This window comes from Strigops habroptila, chromosome 3, assembly GCF_004027225.2.
Source record: "Strigops habroptila isolate Jane chromosome 3, bStrHab1.2.pri, whole genome shotgun sequence".
Taxonomy (NCBI): domain Eukaryota; kingdom Metazoa; phylum Chordata; class Aves; order Psittaciformes; family Psittacidae; genus Strigops; species Strigops habroptila.
In genome coordinates, this window is record NC_044279.2 from 54,587,748 (window position 1) to 54,608,543 (window position 20,796).

At 43.6% G+C, this 20,796-nt stretch overlaps 1 protein-coding gene across 1 annotated transcript; it reads right to left on the bottom strand.

Annotated features, from left to right (window-relative positions):
• Positions 1-4,449: 4,449 nt before the first annotated feature.
• On the bottom strand, positions 4,450-17,791 carry BCL2L14 (BCL2 like 14). Its single transcript, XM_030479576.1, has 6 exons — positions 17,622-17,791; positions 11,451-11,900; positions 8,762-8,893; positions 7,794-7,861; positions 6,494-6,766; positions 4,450-5,754 (listed from the first exon to the last, which is right to left on the bottom strand). The coding sequence occupies exons 2-6, from the start codon at positions 11,890-11,892 to the stop codon at positions 5,713-5,715; spliced, it is 957 nt and encodes a 318-aa protein (XP_030335436.1). The 5' UTR covers positions 11,893-11,900; positions 17,622-17,791; the 3' UTR covers positions 4,450-5,712.
• Between the last annotated feature and the right edge of the window lie 3,005 nt (positions 17,792-20,796).

The following is a 20,796-nucleotide window of genomic DNA, read 5'->3' on the forward strand; positions in this document are numbered from 1 at the left end:
GTTAGCAACCTACAAAGGCTTCTTTGTGAGCTGGGAGGGTACAGCAGTAGCTACCCCGGAATCATAGCATCACAGAATGGTTTGGGTTGGAAAGAACCTTAAGATCATCCAGTTCCAACCACCGGCCATGGGCAGGGACACCTTCCACTAGACCAGGTTGCTCCAAGCCCCGTCCAACCTGGCCTTGAACACTGCCAGGTAGGGGGCAGCCACAGCTGCTCTGGGCAACCTGTTCCTCAGCACCCTCACAGTAAAGAACTTCTTCCTTATATCTAAACTGAACTTCCCCTGTTAAAGTTTGAAGTGGAACAAAATATGTCCCACTCACCTGAGTAACCAAACTGGATGCCTTTGTATGGATGGATGCAAACCAGGAGGCAGTGAGTGGCTGAAGGGGCACTCTCTGCACAACAGGTAAAAGAAGTGGGACAGGCTATGTAGGGGTGTGTGTGTGAATGCTCCTCGCTCCCAGGGAAAGCACTGGGCTTTCCTTGTGTGAGCACTGGCTTGGGGAAAACCATGCGGCAACCGTCTGTCCTACAGCCCATTCATGCAGTGAGCTTTTGTCATTACTTCTACAGAGCAGCATTTTGCTCAGTCTCCATCTCCTGGAGAGGGTGGGACCCAAGAGCTCAGCTTCCTGTTAAAAGCCTTCACTCTCTGCTTCTACAGAGGAAGTATCCAAGTGCTCTGCACTTACCTGAAAGGATAACACACAGAAAGCAAATATGCCGCCCAGCCTCCACAACAATCTGAAAATCCCAGAACACCACCTGGGGGGTGTGTGTGTGTGTGTGTGTGTTCATCTTCCAGGGTTTTTCTGGAGAGGTTGAGGTGCTCACTCAGGGCTTTGTGATGTTGAGGTTGGCAAAACAAAGCACAGGACTCAGCTGCTATTAACAGCCCTCCACGGCTTTGCCAGAGAAGGTCAGTCACAAGGTCACCCTCACCTTTCCTCTGATGCTTAACATGATGATAATGCCTGAAGCAATTCCTGTATCCCCCGCCCCACAGAAAACCTTTGTAAGCCAGGTGCTCACAGGAAGGCACCTTTCCCAAGACACAAAGACACACAGGTTTGAAGTATTAATAAAAAAACCCCAAGCCAGCTGAAGCCAGGCACACACAGCTACTTTAAATACAGAGTGTGTGTGTGTGGTTTTCCTGTATCCTGGATCAGTTCATACACCTGCTTCTGGCGGCTCCTAGAGCCTTTTACCCACTGAAAGATTTTAATGTCACTATAGGCACCTTCACTGAATATTTAGGCTCTGCTGGCTTCACCAAAGACTTCTTTCAGGCCTTGCTTAACAAAAATAGTCCCATACTTGCCTGCTCTTCTCAGTCTGAGTGGTGACAAGCTTCTTGGTGCAGGCTGTCAGCAAACAGGACCAATCTAGCAGATGCTTCTTCCCTGGATATATCATTTCAGGTTGGGAGGAAGAGGAGCAGAGAGGATAATACTGGTGGCATTATCCAAGTGGTAGTGTTGTCCGCACTAGCAAAGGTTAGAACAGCACACAAGAAAATCCAGATTCAGATCTCTAGGGAAGATAACATAAGCATAACCCAAATTTTCCATTGCAGTGCTGTGTGTAATGAATATTTAAAGCAGAATCCCTGCAGTGGCAGACAGAAAGTTCCACTTTGAGTGTTTAACCTCTAAAAACTTAAGACCTGTCTCCCTGCAGCATCTAGAGATGAGCTCAGCTGGTTTCCCTTTTAGCACGATAGCACTGGCTGGGAAGCAGCTGAGCTTTCCCTTAGTGAAAAGGTAAGAGCCCTGTTTGACATCAGCCAAAAGTGACCCTGGAGTAGAAAGATCAGGGGAAGATGACTGTGAAAGTCAGCACAGAGGTCATATCAGTCAGCAAAGATGCTGACTTCAGTGAGAAATCCTATTGCAACCCATCATTTCTACCAACCCAGGCAGGAAAATGCATCGTCTCTGCATGTTTCTGCTTTGGCTGCAGCAGATAAGCAGACGAGCCAGTCATGGGACAAAACAGAAACACTCTCTGTGGGCTAAACCGGGTGGATCGCAGCAGCTCAGATTCCAGAACATCACCTAACCCCACCCTACAACCTGCTGTGGTTGGTATCATGCAACAGAGCTACAGTTCCTGTCTCACTCCTGGGATTTACACCATCCCTGGCAGGAGCATCACAGCTGCAGATAACAAACAAGCAAGGCAACCAGCTTTAATGTCTTCTGCTTGGTTCTCACCCTTCACTCACACTACAACGCCCGAGCTGTGAACTTTTAACCCTGAACTTGTTCCAGACTGTGAGCCTTGACAGCACACAAGTCATAGGCAGTAAATCCACTTTTCAGACAATAGTGTCTATTGAGCTATTCCCCTCGGTGCTTCCCTGCAATTCGTTTTGTGTCCACCTGCTGCTTTTCTGCCTACTCAAATGTGTCTATCTGTAGTAGTAGTTACTCACCTGCAAGGAGAGAAAGGAGAAGCAGCTTAAAAAGAGGGAGACCATGCGATGTTGTGAGAAGACCCAAGGATGCCTCTGTATGCTTCATCAGCCTATTGTGGAGAAATACTGGGTTTGTCAGCATTTCCTGACAGCTGAAATAAATCTATCCTTCTGAGAGCTGAAGCAAAGGTAAGTAACAGGCAAGTAAAATGATTGGGTTTGGGTGAAGGCTCCAGACTGTTTTCTGCTGTTTCTGCCTCTGGATTATTCACTGGAGCATGGGACGCTGCTGCCACGAGCTGGGGCAGAGCTCCTTTGCGCAGCTGGTGCGCATGGGATGGTGGGATCTTATCTGATGCTTTAGGTGCTCCAGGGAACAGCAGCCAGGGCAGGTCCTGCTCACTGGTTGGAGCCCTGGCTCTCAGAGGGGGATGTTAGGCTGGGATGGCAGCTCTCGACTGCTAACACAGGTTGCCCCGGTGGGCTTGGCTCCCTTTAACACAGTGCAGAAGGCAGCTGTAGGACACTTCTGGCATCCTTTAAAAATAACCTCCAGGATCACCTGCAAAGGGCTAAACTCTGCTGTTGCAAACTTGGCACACAGTGAAATCAGCTCATTTTAAGATTAAATTTGCTGATATAACAAATAGTGTGATGCTACTGAGCTGGATAGATATACAGTGAGAAAAATCCCAAGTGATGCTTCTTGTTTTAACAGTAAACCTCGCTGTCTTTTACAGTATCACCCCCAAATTGGCACCAGAGGGTCCTAGAGCTAAACACAAAGATGTCTTGCAAGAGATTAACATGAAATGAAAGCATGGCCAGTCCCCCTCCCTCACAACATCCCTTCCTCTTCCATACACACCCAGAACTCATCCATTTGTCTGCTGCTGCTTTAGTCATCACAGGTTAAAAAAAGACAAGACGAAGACTGGTTGAGCCAGCAGTAGAGTTAATTCATGCCAGGCGGCAGCAGTGGTAACAGCTCGGTGCTCAGCCTTGCTGACTGCTCTTAGAATAAACCAAAGCCATCGTTCCAGCAAGGAGGTTACTCCAGATCCCTGCCATAAAAGGAGCAGATTGCTCTTAAAATCTAACTGATGCAGATGACGAATGTAAGAGTGACTAAATAAGAAACAGCTCACTTGGCTGGTTTCCTCTGATGGCCCCTACTGCTACTGAAAAAAAATCCCTCTTAACAACCTAGGGAAAAATAAAAACCAGCTGAATATCTTCACTTAGATGGCCAGTTTTGGCATTCCCATTTGAGACAGTCTATTTCGCTCTTGGCTCTGCTCTTGGCATGAAACTGGCCCTGAGGTACCAAAATGGGGTTGAGGGACAAGTGTGGGATTAGGGCTGCTAAGCCCTCAGCTGGAAAACCACACTCACCACACAGAACTTGTACCTCGCTAAATAGCAGACTGTTATTCAAGTAGGGAAAATTTCAAAAGTGACTTCCATAAGCTAGTGCCCAACTCGTGGCCACTGATGTATGTGAACAGGCTGAATGTAGTCTTAGTGTAATTGAAATGGAATCAGATATAGTTCTTCAGAGCCAAGATCCAGCTAACAGGCCTGCTTTAGAACCCAGGTTTGTAATAAAGCAGCAGCCCCCAGTATGTGGGAGGGTACAACACCTCACAATCTCTTTTCCATAGGGGAGAGATGGAAGGACAACAACATTTTGAACTTTCGAGTAAGTTCTTGCCTCTCCCCCACAAATCATCCCCCTTTGGGGACATCTGATGTGATCAGAAGGAGGGGATGTTCTTAAAACTAAGGGTATCTTAGATTTACTGTCTAGAGATATATCAAGTATTTCCCAACTCCTTTGAAGAAGAGGAGCAAAGGTAACTCGCTTCCACCTTCTCCGTCTTTTGTTTCACACATACGTGTCCAAACAGAGGCAGAGTTTGTTATGCATGAGTTGAAAGTTCAAGGTTTATTAGAAAAATACCTGATCTTTGATAGTGGTATATTTTTTTTTTTAATGCATATTTTACACATCCGGTTAAAACGCTTTTTACCACTTTCTCTCAAATTCATGATTTGTTAATAATTTCTTCATGCAATCTTTGCAGTTAATGTTCTTGTACATTCAGAATGAGCACCCATAATGGAAGGGTATCTTACTGAGAGGCAGTTGAGGAAATATTACCTCTTGGTACTGGAAAGTCGCAGAAGCAGCACCACGGCTTTACAGCTTCAGCAGATGTCCAGAGTTCCCTCTTTCTCCACTGGGGATTTACCAGGGACAGAAATCCAACAGTCACCAACTCAGCAGGCCACAAACCAAGGCTCAAAATCATGTATAGTTTCTCTGGCATATGCCTCTCCTCTCAATGATGCACTGTTATTCCTTCCACTGCCACACACACAGATTCAAGAACTCTAACCAGATCACTTGTTTTCAGTGGCTGAAGGGCCAGGTCAGTTTATGGCGAAATCCCTGAGATTACATGTAGCATTGAGCTCCTTATGAATAAGGAGGAAAACTGACACAGTAGGATAAGTTTAAAATTTCTTGGACTACAAAGCTCTCACAGTGTTTATATCTTCCACACAGTACAAAATAATGTTGTAAAAGCCAGTATCTATCGTGCTATGCTTTGAAGGGGTTTAAAACAGAAGAGTTGAAATTAAAAGCATCTGTAGTATGTAGATCAAGTCTCTTTTCTTGGGGGATTGAGGAGGGCACTGGAGCAAAAAGCCCTCATTAACCTTACTCAGTCCCTTTCAGAAGTATAAAATGGCATCAATAATTTGGAGGATCTAATCAGAGGAGGAGCAGGCAGGCGATAGGAAACTAACAGAGTGTGTAGGTATGTCTTCTAACAAGGGACTGTAGAACTGGTAACAGACGGTACCACTATGAACCACGCAAAGCTGGCAGCACTTGTCTCACTTGGTGGATGGTTAATCACAGTCCAGTGGTTCTTGATTGCATAGTTTGATATTTTTCTCCAGTTTACACTTTAACATCCATCCATAGGAAAGTGGCAAGCATCTCTACTGAGAAAGGTACCTAAAATCACTACTTTTGGGTCTCAATACTCCAGGGGAGTTGAAAGTGCCTTCATATCCATACGAAAAACACTTCTACAATACCAGCTTCATGAAAGTGCGATTGTACCCATCAGCCATGCAACACTCCAACCTTGCATGGGAAAAATAAAAATACATAACCACTAATCATTCTGGCATTGGGCTGTGGTAAGATCCTGGGTGTTCCTTAATCGAAGGCTCCTGCTCCCTGAAGAATGAATTCAGTCATGATTACTCTACTTCTTCCTGATCCAGTGAAGTCAAAGCCTTCTTCTGTAATACAGAAAGAAAACTTGCAATTATAAAAGAAATGAGGGCCCTTATCCTAACTTCAACTCTGCTGAGGTCAGCCAGTAGGTTTGCCAGTAGGATTTCCTGATCTCACATGCTACCTATTCAAGTGGACACAGTCTGTACAGCTGCTGAATGTTTCCATCCACTTCATGCAGCTCGAAAGGACTAGGATCTTTGATGCAAGTGCATCCGCAGGAAATCCAGGTGGAAATCCATGGAAGACAGCAGCTCAGCACCACTGCTGGCAGAAGAGCACCTTGCACAACTGATTTTGAAAGAGGGGTATGAAAACAAACAGATGCCTTCATATACAGGGAAGGTGGAAGCCTACGACACCATAAGGGCAGGCTGTATGAACTGCTGAACTGCTATGCTGTCCCAGGAACCTGCCAACAGCACGCTTGTAGGGACAGTATAAGATTAAGGGCAAGCGTGAAGTTTCCTGGTGTTTCTCCCACCCTTCAGCTATTTGTGGTTGAGGGATTGCGTGCCAGGAATGGTGTTTTATGCTTAACAACCCTCCATGAATGTCTCCTATTGATTTTTGGACCTTGCAGCATAGAAGATGTCTTGTGGCAAGTAATTGCACAGCTGGAATATATGCTGTATTAAAGAACATGCAGTTTGATTTGGTTTGCATCTGGCCCATGTTTTGTGAAAGTGTGCTGTTTCAAAGTGCCCTAGGCTATGCATGAGTCAAAGGAGGAAAACCACATACCCAACCGCCCTGGTCCTGAATCCACGGCTTGAAGTGTTCTCTGAGGTACTTAGCACCAAAGCCCAAGACCAGGTTCATGGGATGGTTATCCACAGCAGTAAGTCTCGTGGCAACTTCCATTGTAAAGGCAACTTTTTTGCACTGTACTTGGCCTTCTGGCTCACTTGTTGAATCTGCTGAGACACCTTCCAGGAATAAGTCAGTGATCCTCTCGAAGAAAGTGTAGGACAGCATGTCTTTAAAATGCTGATATAAACCACTGTCCTTTTTGACCTGAAAATAAGAATAAGCATGAGTTAGATTGAACCACTTTTATTTGAATTCCTTTCCCCATCTCATTGGGAAAGGAGAGCATCTTTAGGTAGCGCATGCAATATAGTCTAATCATGGTGATGAAAGCAAGAGATGACAAACACACCCCACACCTCATTGCAAAGCTGCTCCTTAAGGCTCTGGAAGTGGCTCTATGTTTTATCTTTGAAAAAAAATCTTCAGGGTTTTTTTTGCATTTGAATGAAAGAAGTAGAGAGAGAGAAAGCCAAACAAGTCTGACACTAATATTGAGACCTGCAGGTGAGAAGACATGGGAATACAAGAGCAGTGGGAAGATGACCGTAAAGGCAAGTTATGAGAAGTGCTGGCAATAGCTGCCATGCTGAGCTCCTTTTGCTCCATCACGGTCTTTGTGATGCTTCTTACTGTATCTGGGTGCCCCTCTTCTGCAGGAGCTGAGCATATCCTCCATGTTGGAGTATACCTTTATAAAGCAGAAGGAGCAGCTAAATAAGGGAGTAAAAGGAACAAGTACCTACATTTTTAATAAAGAAAACATTCACTCACACTAATGGACTCGTGCGGGGTCTCTTCTATAGCTTTTGGGAGGGCTTTCAAAATGCACTCAGAAGATTTATTTCCCTACAGCAACTTTCAAAGCTGTAGAGTTTCTCTCTCTTCACAGGGAACAACTTGAATGCCCAATTTAATGCAAACAGAAGAGTTCCTCAAAGTCAGTTGAGTGCTCAGCATCCCATGAAACTCAACAGGAATGAGGCAAGTGACTCCTCTTTGAAATGCATGACATTTCTGTTGGCTTCCTCCCACACCGCAACAGAAATCACTGCTAGTCCTCTAGTCTTAAGAAAGATTTCAGGATGAATGGTGAAGGTTTCAGAAAGCCCCGAACGTGGGAAGAGTAGTTCAGCATAGAGACAGAAAGCACTAGGTTACAAAACATTCACTCCCAAGAGAAGTATAATCTCACACTCCGGCCTGTGTAGCTCCTGAAAACAGGAGGAGTTACCTTTTCTTCTAGTTGGTCCCCTGATTGTTTTAACAGTGAAACTATTGTTTGTATTATCTGTTCTTCATCTGTTAGAGAAAAGAGTAACATAAATATCACAGCCTTTTAGTAGGATCCAGATAGCAAACTATGGCAAAAGCCTTTGTGTCACTTTGTCATGAAAACAGCTCCTAGTTTGTGGCAAATCCACAGAGTTGTGTATCCAGGCTTTAAGCTGAAGCTCACTGTTCTAGTCTGTGTGGAGTAAGCAATGCTATTTCTCCATTTGCCTGATGTTTTGCTCCAATTAAAAACCTGGGAAAAAGCAGGGACTTTAATATCCCACTGGCAGCCCTTTGGGCTTTGAGGTATGTCTGAAAACAAGGTAGAACGAAAGCGTAGCTAGCAGAAATCCATGAAAATAGACTTTAAATTAGGGAAAAAAAATCCCTTCATTATTCCAATTACACCTTCTGCAACTTATTAGGACAAACTCTGGGTTTGCCAGATTAACAAAAATGCAAGTATGGCAGGATCCCTCTTGTAACCAGAAATCCCTAGGAAGTTTGCATTAAAACTAAATCTCTGCAGATATGATGGAAAACAAGCGGTGCAGACTTTTAATAGAAATTGTAGAGCAGGGTTGTCCTGTCATCAAAGAGGGATTGACCAAGACATTATTGCCCCAAGGGCTGGTCTTTGGCCTTAGAGCCCAGAGGTATTACTCTGTCCCCTGCTCTGCCACTCCTGCCACTGCTCTGTCACCTTAGATCACTGCTGTCATCCTCTTTTTCTGATTTTTAAGGATGCTCTCTTTAATTGCAAGAGCAGAAATGTGGGTCACAGGGCAAGAACCAGCAGAACAAACTTCCTTCTTCACAGCATCTTGCCACAGAAGTCCTCAGTGCTTCACCATGTCTAGAAAAATGCCCCCGTGTGCAGTCCCAACCTCATGTACTATGTGTGAGCTTGACATTCTTCACCCTTACCACATTCCTTGCCCTCACTTCCATCAGTAAGATCACTTATCTTGGATGACACATCTGAAGGAGGTTCCTGGGATCTGGAAGTAACAAGCTTGGCAAGTTTGTCTGCAATGTGGTTGACATCTGCTGTTTCACCTGATTGGGAAGGACAGTGGGAAATAGAGAACACAATTAATCTTTCCAGGAAGTAATTCAGTGATTTACTTGTTTACATGCCCTCTGAGGTAGAAGTGCCCAGAGGATACCAAGAGATAAATTTCCTCATGCTGGGGCTTTGCTGTTGCTTGAGATGAACTGGTAATAATTTCAAGAGATGCAGTAAAACTCCTCTCTAGTATCTGAGCAGCAGCTAGCTATACAGAGGCCATACAGAAGCAACTGTGTGTTGCTCACTAGCACACATCCTTGCAAGCCAGAAGCACACTATGTATTAAGAAATGTGAGAGTACTGCTCTACAGGACTGTGAATCTTAGACCTTAGTTGTACTTGCCATGATTACTTCCTCTATAGGTCCAGATTCAGAAAAGACGCTGTATTTCAAAGCTCTTTCCTTGTTCTCACAGGCTAACCCTGAGCAAAAGAGAAACTGACTTCACTTCAGAGGCACCTCTAGCACAAAAGCTTTTTGTGTCCTTGACACTGTTATATTAAGCAGACATGAATACTGGGAGAAGTCAGCAACCAGACTGGCTTTATCCACCTTGTGTAGTGATCCTGTTCAGGACCTTCACCAGCTGAAGGCATCACTCAGTGAGAGCACTCCAGCGGGGATCCTGCTACGGCAAAGAGAGCAGGAGGAGCTGTTGCAAGGTTTGTTTCACCTAAAAGGTGCTCTTCCTTACAATTCACCTCACAGGGATGCAGAACTCAATCTCTCCACCACCACTGCCAAATTGCAGCTCCTGCATGACCAGAAGACATCGAGACAAGTTCAGCAGTGGCCTGACCCATAACACCTGTAAAATTAATGATCAGAATTTATTGTGAGGGCAGCAGGGGTTAATGCAGCTGATAAAAACTGCATTTCAAGGCTGGTGAATCAACCCCATGACATTTCCACCCCCTTGTCTGCCTGCAGATCTTGTCCGGGAACTGCTAGACTTCTAGGAAGGGGATCGAGCTGCTCATGACTTTGGAAACCTAAGATCAGGCAACTGCTTTTCAACTGAACAGGCCTTCAGTTTAGACAGGTAGTCCCCAAAATACCCCTATTTACTCCAGTATGGCCTGGCCAAGCTTGCAGTGCAGTTGCTAGCAGTGCAAGTGACAAATAATAATAATTATGTTTTAGGAATTGGTCCAGCAACCTGCTGAAGGGCAGGTAAAGTCCAGATTTAAAGTCAAGCAGGATCTCCAGGGAGGTTAACACCCAGATTGGGAAGGTTTTACTTCAAGGCCATGCTGCCACCCATGCTGCAGGGAGCACGGCGATGTATTGGCAGGGCCATCAAGTGATTGCACCCAAACTCTCAAGCCCTTTCTTTGGCAATGTGGAAATAAAACGGACATAGAACCAGATATCTGGATGTAGACATGTCCAAATCAAACAATGCGAAGTTATAGTTATTTCACTCTAGCAAAAGGCACTGGGCTGAGGAAGAGACCCTTTGAGAGACAGGGATGGATTTGATAGCAGGGACAGTTACAGGTTTGGTGGGTAGAAGCTGGCCCAGGACAGTTAAACTGGTCAGGGATGGGGCATTAGGCTGGGGAAGTCAGTGATGAGTGATTTTTATAACTACATTTAAACGCAGTGAAAGGGGAGAGCAATCACTGTGACACCAACATCAAGATAAGACAAATTAAACAAACCATCCCCTACCTTATGTATATAAAAACAATATGGCAACCTGTCATATACTGTATATGGCAACTTAATGGGGATACCTCATCCTCCTCTCTCAGTCTTGTATGACAAGTTAAGGTATAAATTATTACCCAGAGCACAAAAGATATAAAATCCCACTGCCTGTAGTGAAGCACCTGATGTGGGGTTGGCTTTGTTGGCTGGGGTACAAGATGTTTACATGGATGGGATCCCTGGATATCGGATGGATTACAGTCTCCTACCACCTCTTTCAACACGTGACAGGACAGGTTCAGACAAGGTAACAGCAAAGTGTGAAGGAGACTTAGATAACTCTGGAAGACTGTTCCCATTTAAGATACATGGTGGGGTTATGAGAGGAGGCCCAGAGGCATGGGCTGATCTGTCCTTGAGGCTGGTCACTGCTAACTGCTTGGCACCAGAGTTTCAAGCAGAATCAAGGACTTCCGTCTTCAATGTGGAACATCTACTACATGATAAAGCTCCTTAAACAGGCCTTCAAACAACTTTTCTTCCTTGTTTTTGGTGTGAGACCTTCACTCTTACCAGTGTTTTATCTTTGCTTTCTTTGCAGGTATGGAAAGAAAAAGCCAATGCTTGGGGAGGGGGGGATGGCACCCCCAATCTGTGCAATTTATATGATAGCTACCACTGTACAATGGAAAACAGAAAAGCCATTCACAAACATGAATCCTGTGTTTGCAGGCACTACTGAAGATCTGGCAATCTGCCTTCCTAATTGGAAATCAATAGAGCTAGCATAAGAGGTGACAAAAATGTGTCTTTCCACAGGCCACCAGCCATTTAAGCTATTGAGAGAGAGATTTAAAGACAAACAGCACAAGGAAAGAGCTAAGACATACTTGTCTGATGCTGGGATTCCCCTTGTCGAAGGATCTTGGATTGATTCTCAAAACAGGAGAAATGTGCTGTGTGACCTCCCTGCGGTGACACCGTTGGGGACTCTGTTCTGATGCAGGGAAAAGGTAGATGATGTCCTGGCAAGTATTTTGTTTCCTCATGAGTTTCGCCTTGTCGCTGCATTTCATGACCCTGACAAAATGCTCTTCGTCTTGATCCATCTATATCCCTTGGATGGCCAATCTTTAGTTGTCTCCTGATTAAGGATGATGATTTCTGCACATTTCTTCTGAAAAACATTTCTTCGTTTTTCAGAAGTTTCCCATATTTACTGACAGGCAACCGCCGCTGGGCATAGGCCAGTAGGATCTTGTATTCTATGCTGTCTCGCTCATCATCTTCCAGCAGTATTTCTTCCATACTGACAACATTTGGCGAAGACATCTTGGCTCCTGCAAGAACATATTCTTAGTTTTAATGGCTTAGGGAACAGCCTGTTTTTCATGAATCCAACCAATACTTGACATTTCTACAGAACCTTCCACCTTATAAACCTCAGTGATGTGAAGAATATTGCAGTACCCAGGAGCCAGAGAAGCACTCTTCTCTAGAAAAAGCATTTGATTACTGAGAAATACCTGATGTAGTAACCAAGGCCATCAAAGAATGGGAACAAGAGATCTGATACATCATTACGTATCTAACTGTATTTGGTTGCTTAAACAGGAAAGATAAGGAAATTCTAGGAGCGTTCAGTGGCTGGGGTGCAGTACACGAAAAGGGGAAAACCTGTAACAATATTAACTGATTATTGTGATGGAAAGAGAAAAGATTCATCAAAGCAGTGCAAAGGAAAAGCCCATACCATGTCTCAAATGAGCAAGCATCTAAATACATGAGAATTGTGCTTTCAGAGGAAGCTTTGACAAATTTGAGCCCTGAGTGCTCCAGGTAGGAAAGTAAACAACAATTAGTCCAAATATTAGGGAAAATTATGCTATTTACCGATCATAATATTCTCAACTGTCCTTTCCCTTTAAGGCACCTGAGCCAACAGTTTTACGTGTGTGATTGTGTGCAGTGGATGGTATGGTGGCACTTATCTAGGGTGACTTGTTCTTGTCCAAACAAATACACAATCCCACAGCACGTACACACATTTTGTCATTTTCCTGTTTCCCTACACATTGTAGCCCACCAAACCACAGTGCTCAAGTTAAGCTACTGACATACCACCATCCCAAGCCTCCAACAGCCTGTCTCAAACACATGGCAACAGCCTCTCTGAAATTTTCTTCCCAGTGCAAGCCTGGGTATCAGCTTCCTCAGTTTCCTGCTAGGAGTATACTGCTAGGAGTATATAAGGTATCTATATACTTAGATACCTTAACATTGTGTGGCAAAACATCTCACTATGCTTGGACGAGAATTTGTTCCAGTGATGTCCAAGGTACAAGCAACTATGTTGTCTTCAGTCTCCTGGGCTTCAGCAGAAGCCCCGTCCTGTGAAGGGCCCAGTACTGCACTGAGACCTCTTGCTCACAAGGTGGGTCCCCGTTTGTTGGACATGGCCAGGGCAGTTTGGAGGCTGGGGGTTTGGGCGCAAGTTCCCCTTCCCTTGCTAGTTGCAACCTTGAGATATTCAAAGGGTCAGCAGGAGCTTTGTGTCTTCTCACAGCATTCATGCAGGCAGCTTTAATGAACCTGCAAACGAAACCAAAAGCCCAGCAGGAAAAAGTGAGCAAGAGACTGTTACAAGAAACAAACCAAGAAAAAGAAGTGGGAGCTAGAAAGAGAAAACAAAGGAGAACTGATATGATGCAAGACAGGCACGGGGCTGCTGTTTCTTCCTTGCTGTGCCTAGGAAGGGAGTGCTGATGCACATAATACCCTCAGGCTGCAGGGGACCAAAGGTAAGACCTTTTCTTTGCCCCATCATTGTTTGAGGCCATCTTCCAGTGCAAACCAGGGCAGCCTAAAGGGCGTTTAAAGCTGAACTGCATTTCTCTGTGTCTCCGCTACACAGACAGGAAGGCTACAGCAAATTCCTTCAGCTAGCCAATGAGCCCAGGAACAGGCTATTCCCTTTGGCCTGGAAACCAGACCAGGCATTTATTTCAGTTTGAAGTTTGTCCAGAAATAGACGGAGAATTTTAAAGGCTATGCCGTTCTTTTTCATTATTTAATACTTTATTCAAACTCTAGTTCCTCCTTGAAAAGATCTAAGCTTGCCCTTCAGATCAGACACCAATGCCACTTAAAACAGCATAGCCTTCCCCACTACGGGTCCTCTTTATAAATCTAAAATTACTTGTGTAACATTCATGTATATTAATTTTTCACTAATTTAAAAATATATAACAATATATGATAGATAAGCTATATATACCATAACTATATATAAAAATTATAAAGCAATTATATAAAATAATATAAAAATTCATTCCCAAACAGGAGGACTTACAGTAGTACCATTAAAAACCCCTTGCAGCCCTGTACACTGGGCTATTACTTATATGTTAAGAACAGTCCTACCCAAGGTGGCTGTACAGATAGAAATCAAATAAGGGTTCAAAGGTTGGTCTCCTAAACGAGGCTAAGCGCAGACTGATAGCAGGAGGTGGGGTATTATTACAGCTTGCTAGTATGTAACATCAAATAAGCACTTGCACTTCAGATGCAGCTGTACAGCGAAGCCTGCATCTCTCTCTGGTGGGGAACCTCTGAGAAATGAAACAAATTATGTTGGTAAAAATGTGGAATAGGAGCTTCCTTACTCAGACTTTTTCGAGCACTGACGTCTCGGTAAGGAGTCTCACCCCTGTGTATACAACAAGGCTGGAGGAGCACGAAAAGAGAACAAAGAGTCACAGTTTATAGCTCATTTATACCATTACTTACAGACAGCAAGAAAAGGAGGTATCACCACATGCTGGTGAGCATTTATAAAGGAAATTTCCAGTAGCTAACTTGTTTTTCAGTTCATTTTAAAGTTTGAAACCTTGGTGACTTATGTCTCTCTTTAGACTTACTTCTTCATACTATAACCATGATATTTTTCCAATATACTGTCTGGTATGGGCCAGAGATGAGCCAGGACTTTTGCAAAAGCAGCACTCGCTCTGCACAAACCCTCTCTCAGGAATGAGTCTCTATAAAGAAGGTTTTTTAATGCAAGCATTGATTCAGTTTGACAGTACTTGGAAGTCCTGCTAAAACCCAAATCTGCATATTATTTCCTAGGATGATTAAAAGAAACTTGGAGGATCAGATTATGGAGAGTAGCAGCACGTTCTCATTCTGTCTACTTAGAAACTCTGGTCTAAATTATTTATTTTCTGGAGCTTGCAGGCTCTGAGGCAGCAATGTTACACCCTTCCTCTTTACTCTCCTCCAGACCTTTTCCTCCCATTGCCAAATGTCACATCGATATGCCATTTCCCAGAAAATGGAAACTGAACTGCCAGTGCTCATAGTGGTACATTTAGGTGTAACCCTCCATTCACTTCAAGAATTATCTGCCAGGACAGAGAAATTTAGCAAAAACACAGACGGACTTCTGTGAGCAGCATGACCAACAAAACCTGTTTTCCTGTGGACTGAGAGCCGATACTGACTAAACTTGCATAAGTCCACAAAAATCCCCCCCCCCCGTAACAGTACACTGCGCCAATTGCAATGATAGTCAATGAAAAGCTTGAGAAGTGTATTTATATGAGGCTGAGTGGTCAGGATACAGAAAAAAAACCATAAAAAAGAGCTAAACTAGCAATATGACTGTTTAATCTTTGTTACTGTGAAGCATAGCCTGGAGGTTCAAGTATAGATGGAATAACCGTTGATTTGGAGGGTGTCCAGCTATAGGCCTGTGTTTGGCAAAACTGGACCAAGTGGTGACCTGGCTATGCCATTTCTCGACAGTTGTTGTATTGGTGTTATTTATTAATGTAGAGTTGCATGTATGGATGCAAACCACCATTGTGGTTAACTCTGCAAGTCCTCTTGAACTATGCTCACCACAGACTCTGCCTGAGCCCAAGCCTGGGTGCTGCCCTCAGCCCATCCTCTCCTTCTAACCCTGCTGGCATGCCTCCTGTCCTTCCTCCTCAGGTGACCACAGAGCACAGACAAGCTCTACCGCTGTTCCTTCCACAGGAAGGTTCCTCCTCCTGCCTCATGGACAGCCCTAAGATTTATCTCCAAAACGCTTAGGGACCTTGTCCAAGCAGAGGCAGTGTCAATGTTGACCCTGCTGTTTGGCTCCGTTCCCCATCACGCATACTCTCACCAGTGCTAGCAAACCCCAGGGAAGCACAGGTAGCTGAAGATGGCTCTGCAGCAAGAGGCAGTGCCTGCCCTGAAAGGCTGAATAGATGAGGCAGAGAAGTGAAGGAGGTGCCTGGGAAATGATCATGGAATCATCATAAAATCATAGAATGATTTAAGTTGGAATAGATCTTCAAGATCATCGAGTCCAACCGTTAACCCAGCAGTGCCAAGTCTCTCACTAAGCCATGTCCCTAAGCACCACATCTATATGCTTGATAACCCTTCAGGTGAAGAAATTTTTCCTGTTATCCAATCTAAACCTCCCTTGGTGAAACTTGAGGCCATTTCTTCTCATCCTAACTAACAATCCTTGATTTGTTAGTCCAAGCTATTCAGGTCTGGTCTGGTGCTTCTCTCTCAACCAGCAGAGACAGAAATTTGGTTTCTTGCCTGGGATGCAAGTTCTAAATAAAACTTTGAGGCATTGCTGGAGAAAGGCACTAATAAAAGCACCACTGTTTACCTTACTGACTCATCCCAGGTGCAGGTCTTTCCCTTCAGCTCTGCTCTCACATACAGAGGAGTAGATTGGGGTATATGTAAGTGGAGATTCCCATGCAAAGGGAAGCAAAGACCAATTCCTCTCCCAGCTCTCCAAGCTAGATACTTTCCTCTGGGTTTATGACCCTAACTTACTGATAGTTCTTGTGGAGAAAAGCAGAACAATCACAAGTCTCCAGAGTTTGTTAGTATGTAAGCAACACACTTTGCTGCAGAAATATCCTGTACATATTGAATCAGTTGTTCTCACAAAACCCTTGTCAAAAAGGTGTTGTCTGTGCAAAAGAGGCTGAACAGTTTTAAACTGTACAGATGCTGCGGAAAGCTGGTTTTACACACAAGCCCATCAGAAAGGATCTCTCCACATGGTGCCACCGTACAGTTGCCTCTAGGATGGACAACAGTAACTTGCAAACTGAAGGATTATGTGCCCCTTACTTAATCTTAACAAAACAGGACATAACATAATTAGTGAAGGCAGAGCTGCACTATGAGGCCAAGGAATACATCCCTAGTGACAACAGATTTTTCATGAGCCCTGTTGTGCAACAGATAGAACACATGCTATATAAAAGGTCTACACCAATACATGTCTTTCAGAAGAGAAGTTGCTAGGCTGCAGCTGTCCAGAAGTATTTTCTGTATTCGAAGCTGAAAGACTGCCAAAGACTCAGCCTCTAGAAGACAAGTGATGCACTACTTGGCTTTCAGCACCAGCAGGAATGGTAAGGCATGTAGTTATGACTTCCAGTAGACTACATCGGCAGTCACAGCGCAGCAAAGATCCGGGAGCAAAAAGGGAACAACAGACCTGCTTACTGATGATTTCAGGGGTGTATGTCACCTGCTGAATCACCTCCACCGTTTACTTGCTTGGATTAGAGTTTCATTCAGTTGTAAATGAAGGCATCTTACCAGTAAGAGGCGACCCAGCTAGAACTGGGCCAACCCAATATAAGAACAAGGAGGTGAGGATTTAAGTCTACATGAATACATTGGGGTGGTACCAAGTTTTAAATTCAACCTTCCACATCTAACTGCAGTGTGGTTAGCAGAAAAAGCCTTTGCTCTCCTTGGCTAGGTACATCAAACTCTTCTTTCAAAACCATCCGGCCAACAGCAGCAAAGCTTGTATGGCAGCTTTAAAAGATTCAGGGCAGTTCCTTTTGGTTTTGATACTACGGCTAAACCTGGAAGTACATTGTTTGGTACCTAAATTTAAAGCAATACATATAGCCATTTAATCCATATACAATGAAGATTCTGAGTCTTGTACTGCATTATAGGCAACCAAACATTATAGAAGAGAAACCAAGTTCAGAGAAGAAAGGAGGTTTTATTACCTTACAGGTCTATTGCACCAGCAACCCTCTGCGCCTGCTGATCTCAATTCTTTCTGCTCCTCTTCCAGTGGCTAGACTTGTCTTGCTAGAGCCAGCCCGGCAAGCACAGCACTTCCCTTCAGAAAACTTACGTTCCCTTATTTAATATTTTCAGTCTTTCAACAAAACATGTGTTCCTAAGCTTATACGAAGAAGGGCACTGCACTTGTAATAAAAAAGAAATGCCCCGTGTACTTCCTTATGAGAACAATGTTCAAACATGCCTTATAAAAAGTAGGAGGGCCGGCCCCTCCTGCACGTGACTTCTCAGCAGCACGCTAGGCAAGGAGATAAAAGTCTATAGCTCTTTAGGGCTTCTTGCTAAATGTCAAATTCTTCTTTCTCTTTTTCTTTTTATTCCGTGGTACAGGTTGAATCAAATCATCATTTTGATACAGGAAGGGGTTTTTTAAAATGTTTCGAAAACAGTTATACCTCTTCTTCTATCAGCAACCATAAACTAGTCTACATTTTTATCATATGTCACTGCACTTTTTTTCCCAGTCATGTTAAACATTAATTCATAAGATTGGTAGAATGCTTGCGACAGTGACATGGAATTGCTCTTGTAACTCATGGCCCAAAATTGTGATTTTGTTGCCTATATAACTAACCCCAAGCACATATCCATTTTAAGAGGGATTTTCACAGTGCCAGAGATCTTCCATTTTCAAAATAAGATTGCAGTCAAAATTGCAAGCTAGGAGAGGCCTGATGTACATGAAACAGCTGAAGAGGGGGAACACTTGCATTTATTTGCAGCAGAGAAATAGTTTTCGGAGGTATAAAAGGGTTTCTGACTGGGAGGAGATCCCTTCTCAGGAACAAAAGCACTTGAGGCTGTGCCTTCATCTGAGACCATTGTACGGAAAAGGTCTGTCTGGTGCTTTTCCTGCGAAGGGAGGAATTTACTAGTAAAACCAGAAATATAAGCAGAGCCAACTTTTGCATTTCCAGGGAATAGCAGCTTGGAGTTCACGTATATGTTGCAGGCTTATAGAAGCCTTTTTGTTCGTGTTCACTGAAGCTTTCTATTTCCTTCCTGCTCTCCTAGGGAAAACTGACCTGAGAGCAATAATAGCAGATGGAAGGCCTGTGTATTATGGATTATTAACGATCTGTCACTCCCTGGACTGCAAAAACTTCATTTTCTTTTCAAATGTATGCTGTACCTCAATGCAGAATATGCTTTCTCCAACATGGGGGGAGGGGGGGAAGTGGTATTGGAGGCCCAGAAAAGGGAAGGGTAGCCTGCTGGAAGCATGAAAAAAGACCTGAACAAGCACCCTTTTAAAAGTGTGACATTGTATTTTATAGCATCAGTCAGAAAGTGAGAGGACTGAGAAAAAAGCAAACTAATGTCAACTCTGCTCCATTTTTTCTATTCTATTCCAAATGATTTTATTGTTTCTCTCCGTTATATCATGACAAAACATGCAAAAATTGTTCATTTTCCACTCAGCACTTGTGCTGACCTTATAATTAGAGCTGGATGTACAACTCTACATAACTTTTGAAATATACTGGCAAAGCCAAATTTTGATTTGGTCTGGTTTGATTAGATTTGGTTGAGGCAGTATCACTACCTATGGAGCAATGACCTCCTCTGACATACAGCTACTCACCCACTCCATCACTTCCATCAGTTTCTGCCATTTCCCACCTCAGAATATCCCTCTACACTTGAGAGTAGCTATTCTGCTCATCAATTTAAACTGCTGAGAAACCAAAATACCTGGATTCTTTTAAATCCCTGGTGGTATTTGAGAAAGAGTGTGTCAGTCCATGTGTGAAAATTCTGAGCCTTGGCTGCACACAGGAAAAGCCACAGCCAGTTTTCTGCCTTGGCTGGAGCTCTGGGTTCCTAAAATCTCTGGGTGGAGGGACCTCACTTTGTCCATTACGAAGCAGTATTAGGAACAGGGATATTTCCAAGCATGTTAAATCCAGCCTGGGCAGATGGAAGAGGCGGCTTGCTCTGACCAGGACTTCTTTTTTCATTTTGGCAGTAGCTCTTTCAGACAAAGAGAACTGGGAAGAGTCTCAGAGGAGGCAAGAGGGAAGTAAAAGGGAAACACTCACAGATATGATACAATACAATATATTTTTAATGTGCTTTAATTATTTTTGCTTCATTGTGCTTTTCTATTTTCCTCCTGCTTCTTTGTCTGCCAAGGAAGATTTATTTTAATGGCCTTTCCTGAAAGCGGATAGAAGAGCAAACATTCTCAATAATGGCAGTATAATTCCCTGCTTTACAGGAGGTTCACATTTGGTTTCTCTTTCAATTCTCAGGCCCTTCACATTAAGACCAAAGCTAGGTTCTCTATCTTGCTTGTATTACGGATTTTGTATTATGGATTTTAATTTCCTGGAAAACTTCTGTATTCTCTTCTGTTTCTGTTGCCATCTATCTTATCTAAATCCTCCAGCCCTTTTTAACTCTCATTTACCTTTAGCTAACCCAGCCAAACACTTGACATTGACTCATGCAGTTCTGGAAAGGGGATAAGCTGCTTTAAGGGTTATTTTTTTTTTCATTTCCCACCTTGGGCAAATTTAGGCCAGCCATAAGCTAGTTTCGGTTTTTTTTCTATTTACTTTCCAGCCTAAAATCCTTGATATCCCAACCTTTGATTTGCAGAGTCTGTAAAAGGACACTTAAAAATAAAACCATAGTTTCCACTGACTTTCAGAATTCCTGTGAGGATTGATTTTTATCATATGTACTGAGCCAAAAGTATAAGAAGATTCCTCTCAAAAACTGGGAAGAGCTTGTGATCTCTGCTGAGAGAAACTAGTTGTTTCCAGGAGGGAAAAATAAATCAAAGAAGGAAAAACCTGGTTCGAGAAATGGAAAGGCTCGAGGTTTGCTTTTTTCCTACCAGAAACAACTTAAGCATTTATCCATTCTTAGTTGAAAAGATGTAAAGCAATTCCAGCATTTAGTTCTTGCCTTGCAAGTTTGAAACAGCAGAGGACAGCGTGACCAGGTTGTCTTACATAAAGCTTTTCCTGACTGAAATCGAGTAACTGGCTCTTTCCTCCAAAGAAGGGTAGGAGAGATAAAAACCCAGACCCATCAAACCAGACAGACGAATCTACCCCAGCCATCAGCCAAACGTCAGAAAAGACT

Excerpts from the sequence above, each read along its gene's own strand:
- BCL2L14 (XM_030479576.1), bottom strand. The coding sequence starts at position 11,892 with ATGTCTTCGCCAAATGTTGTCAGTATGGAAGAAATACTGCTGGAAGAT. Across the intron at positions 8,894-11,450 it reads GGAATCCCAGCATCAGACAA|GTGAAACAGCAGATGTCAAC; the intron begins GTATGTCTTAGC and ends CTTCCCAATCAG. Across the intron at positions 6,767-7,793 it reads GGGACCAACTAGAAGAAAAG|GTCAAAAAGGACAGTGGTTT; the intron begins GTAACTCCTCCT and ends TCTTATTTTCAG.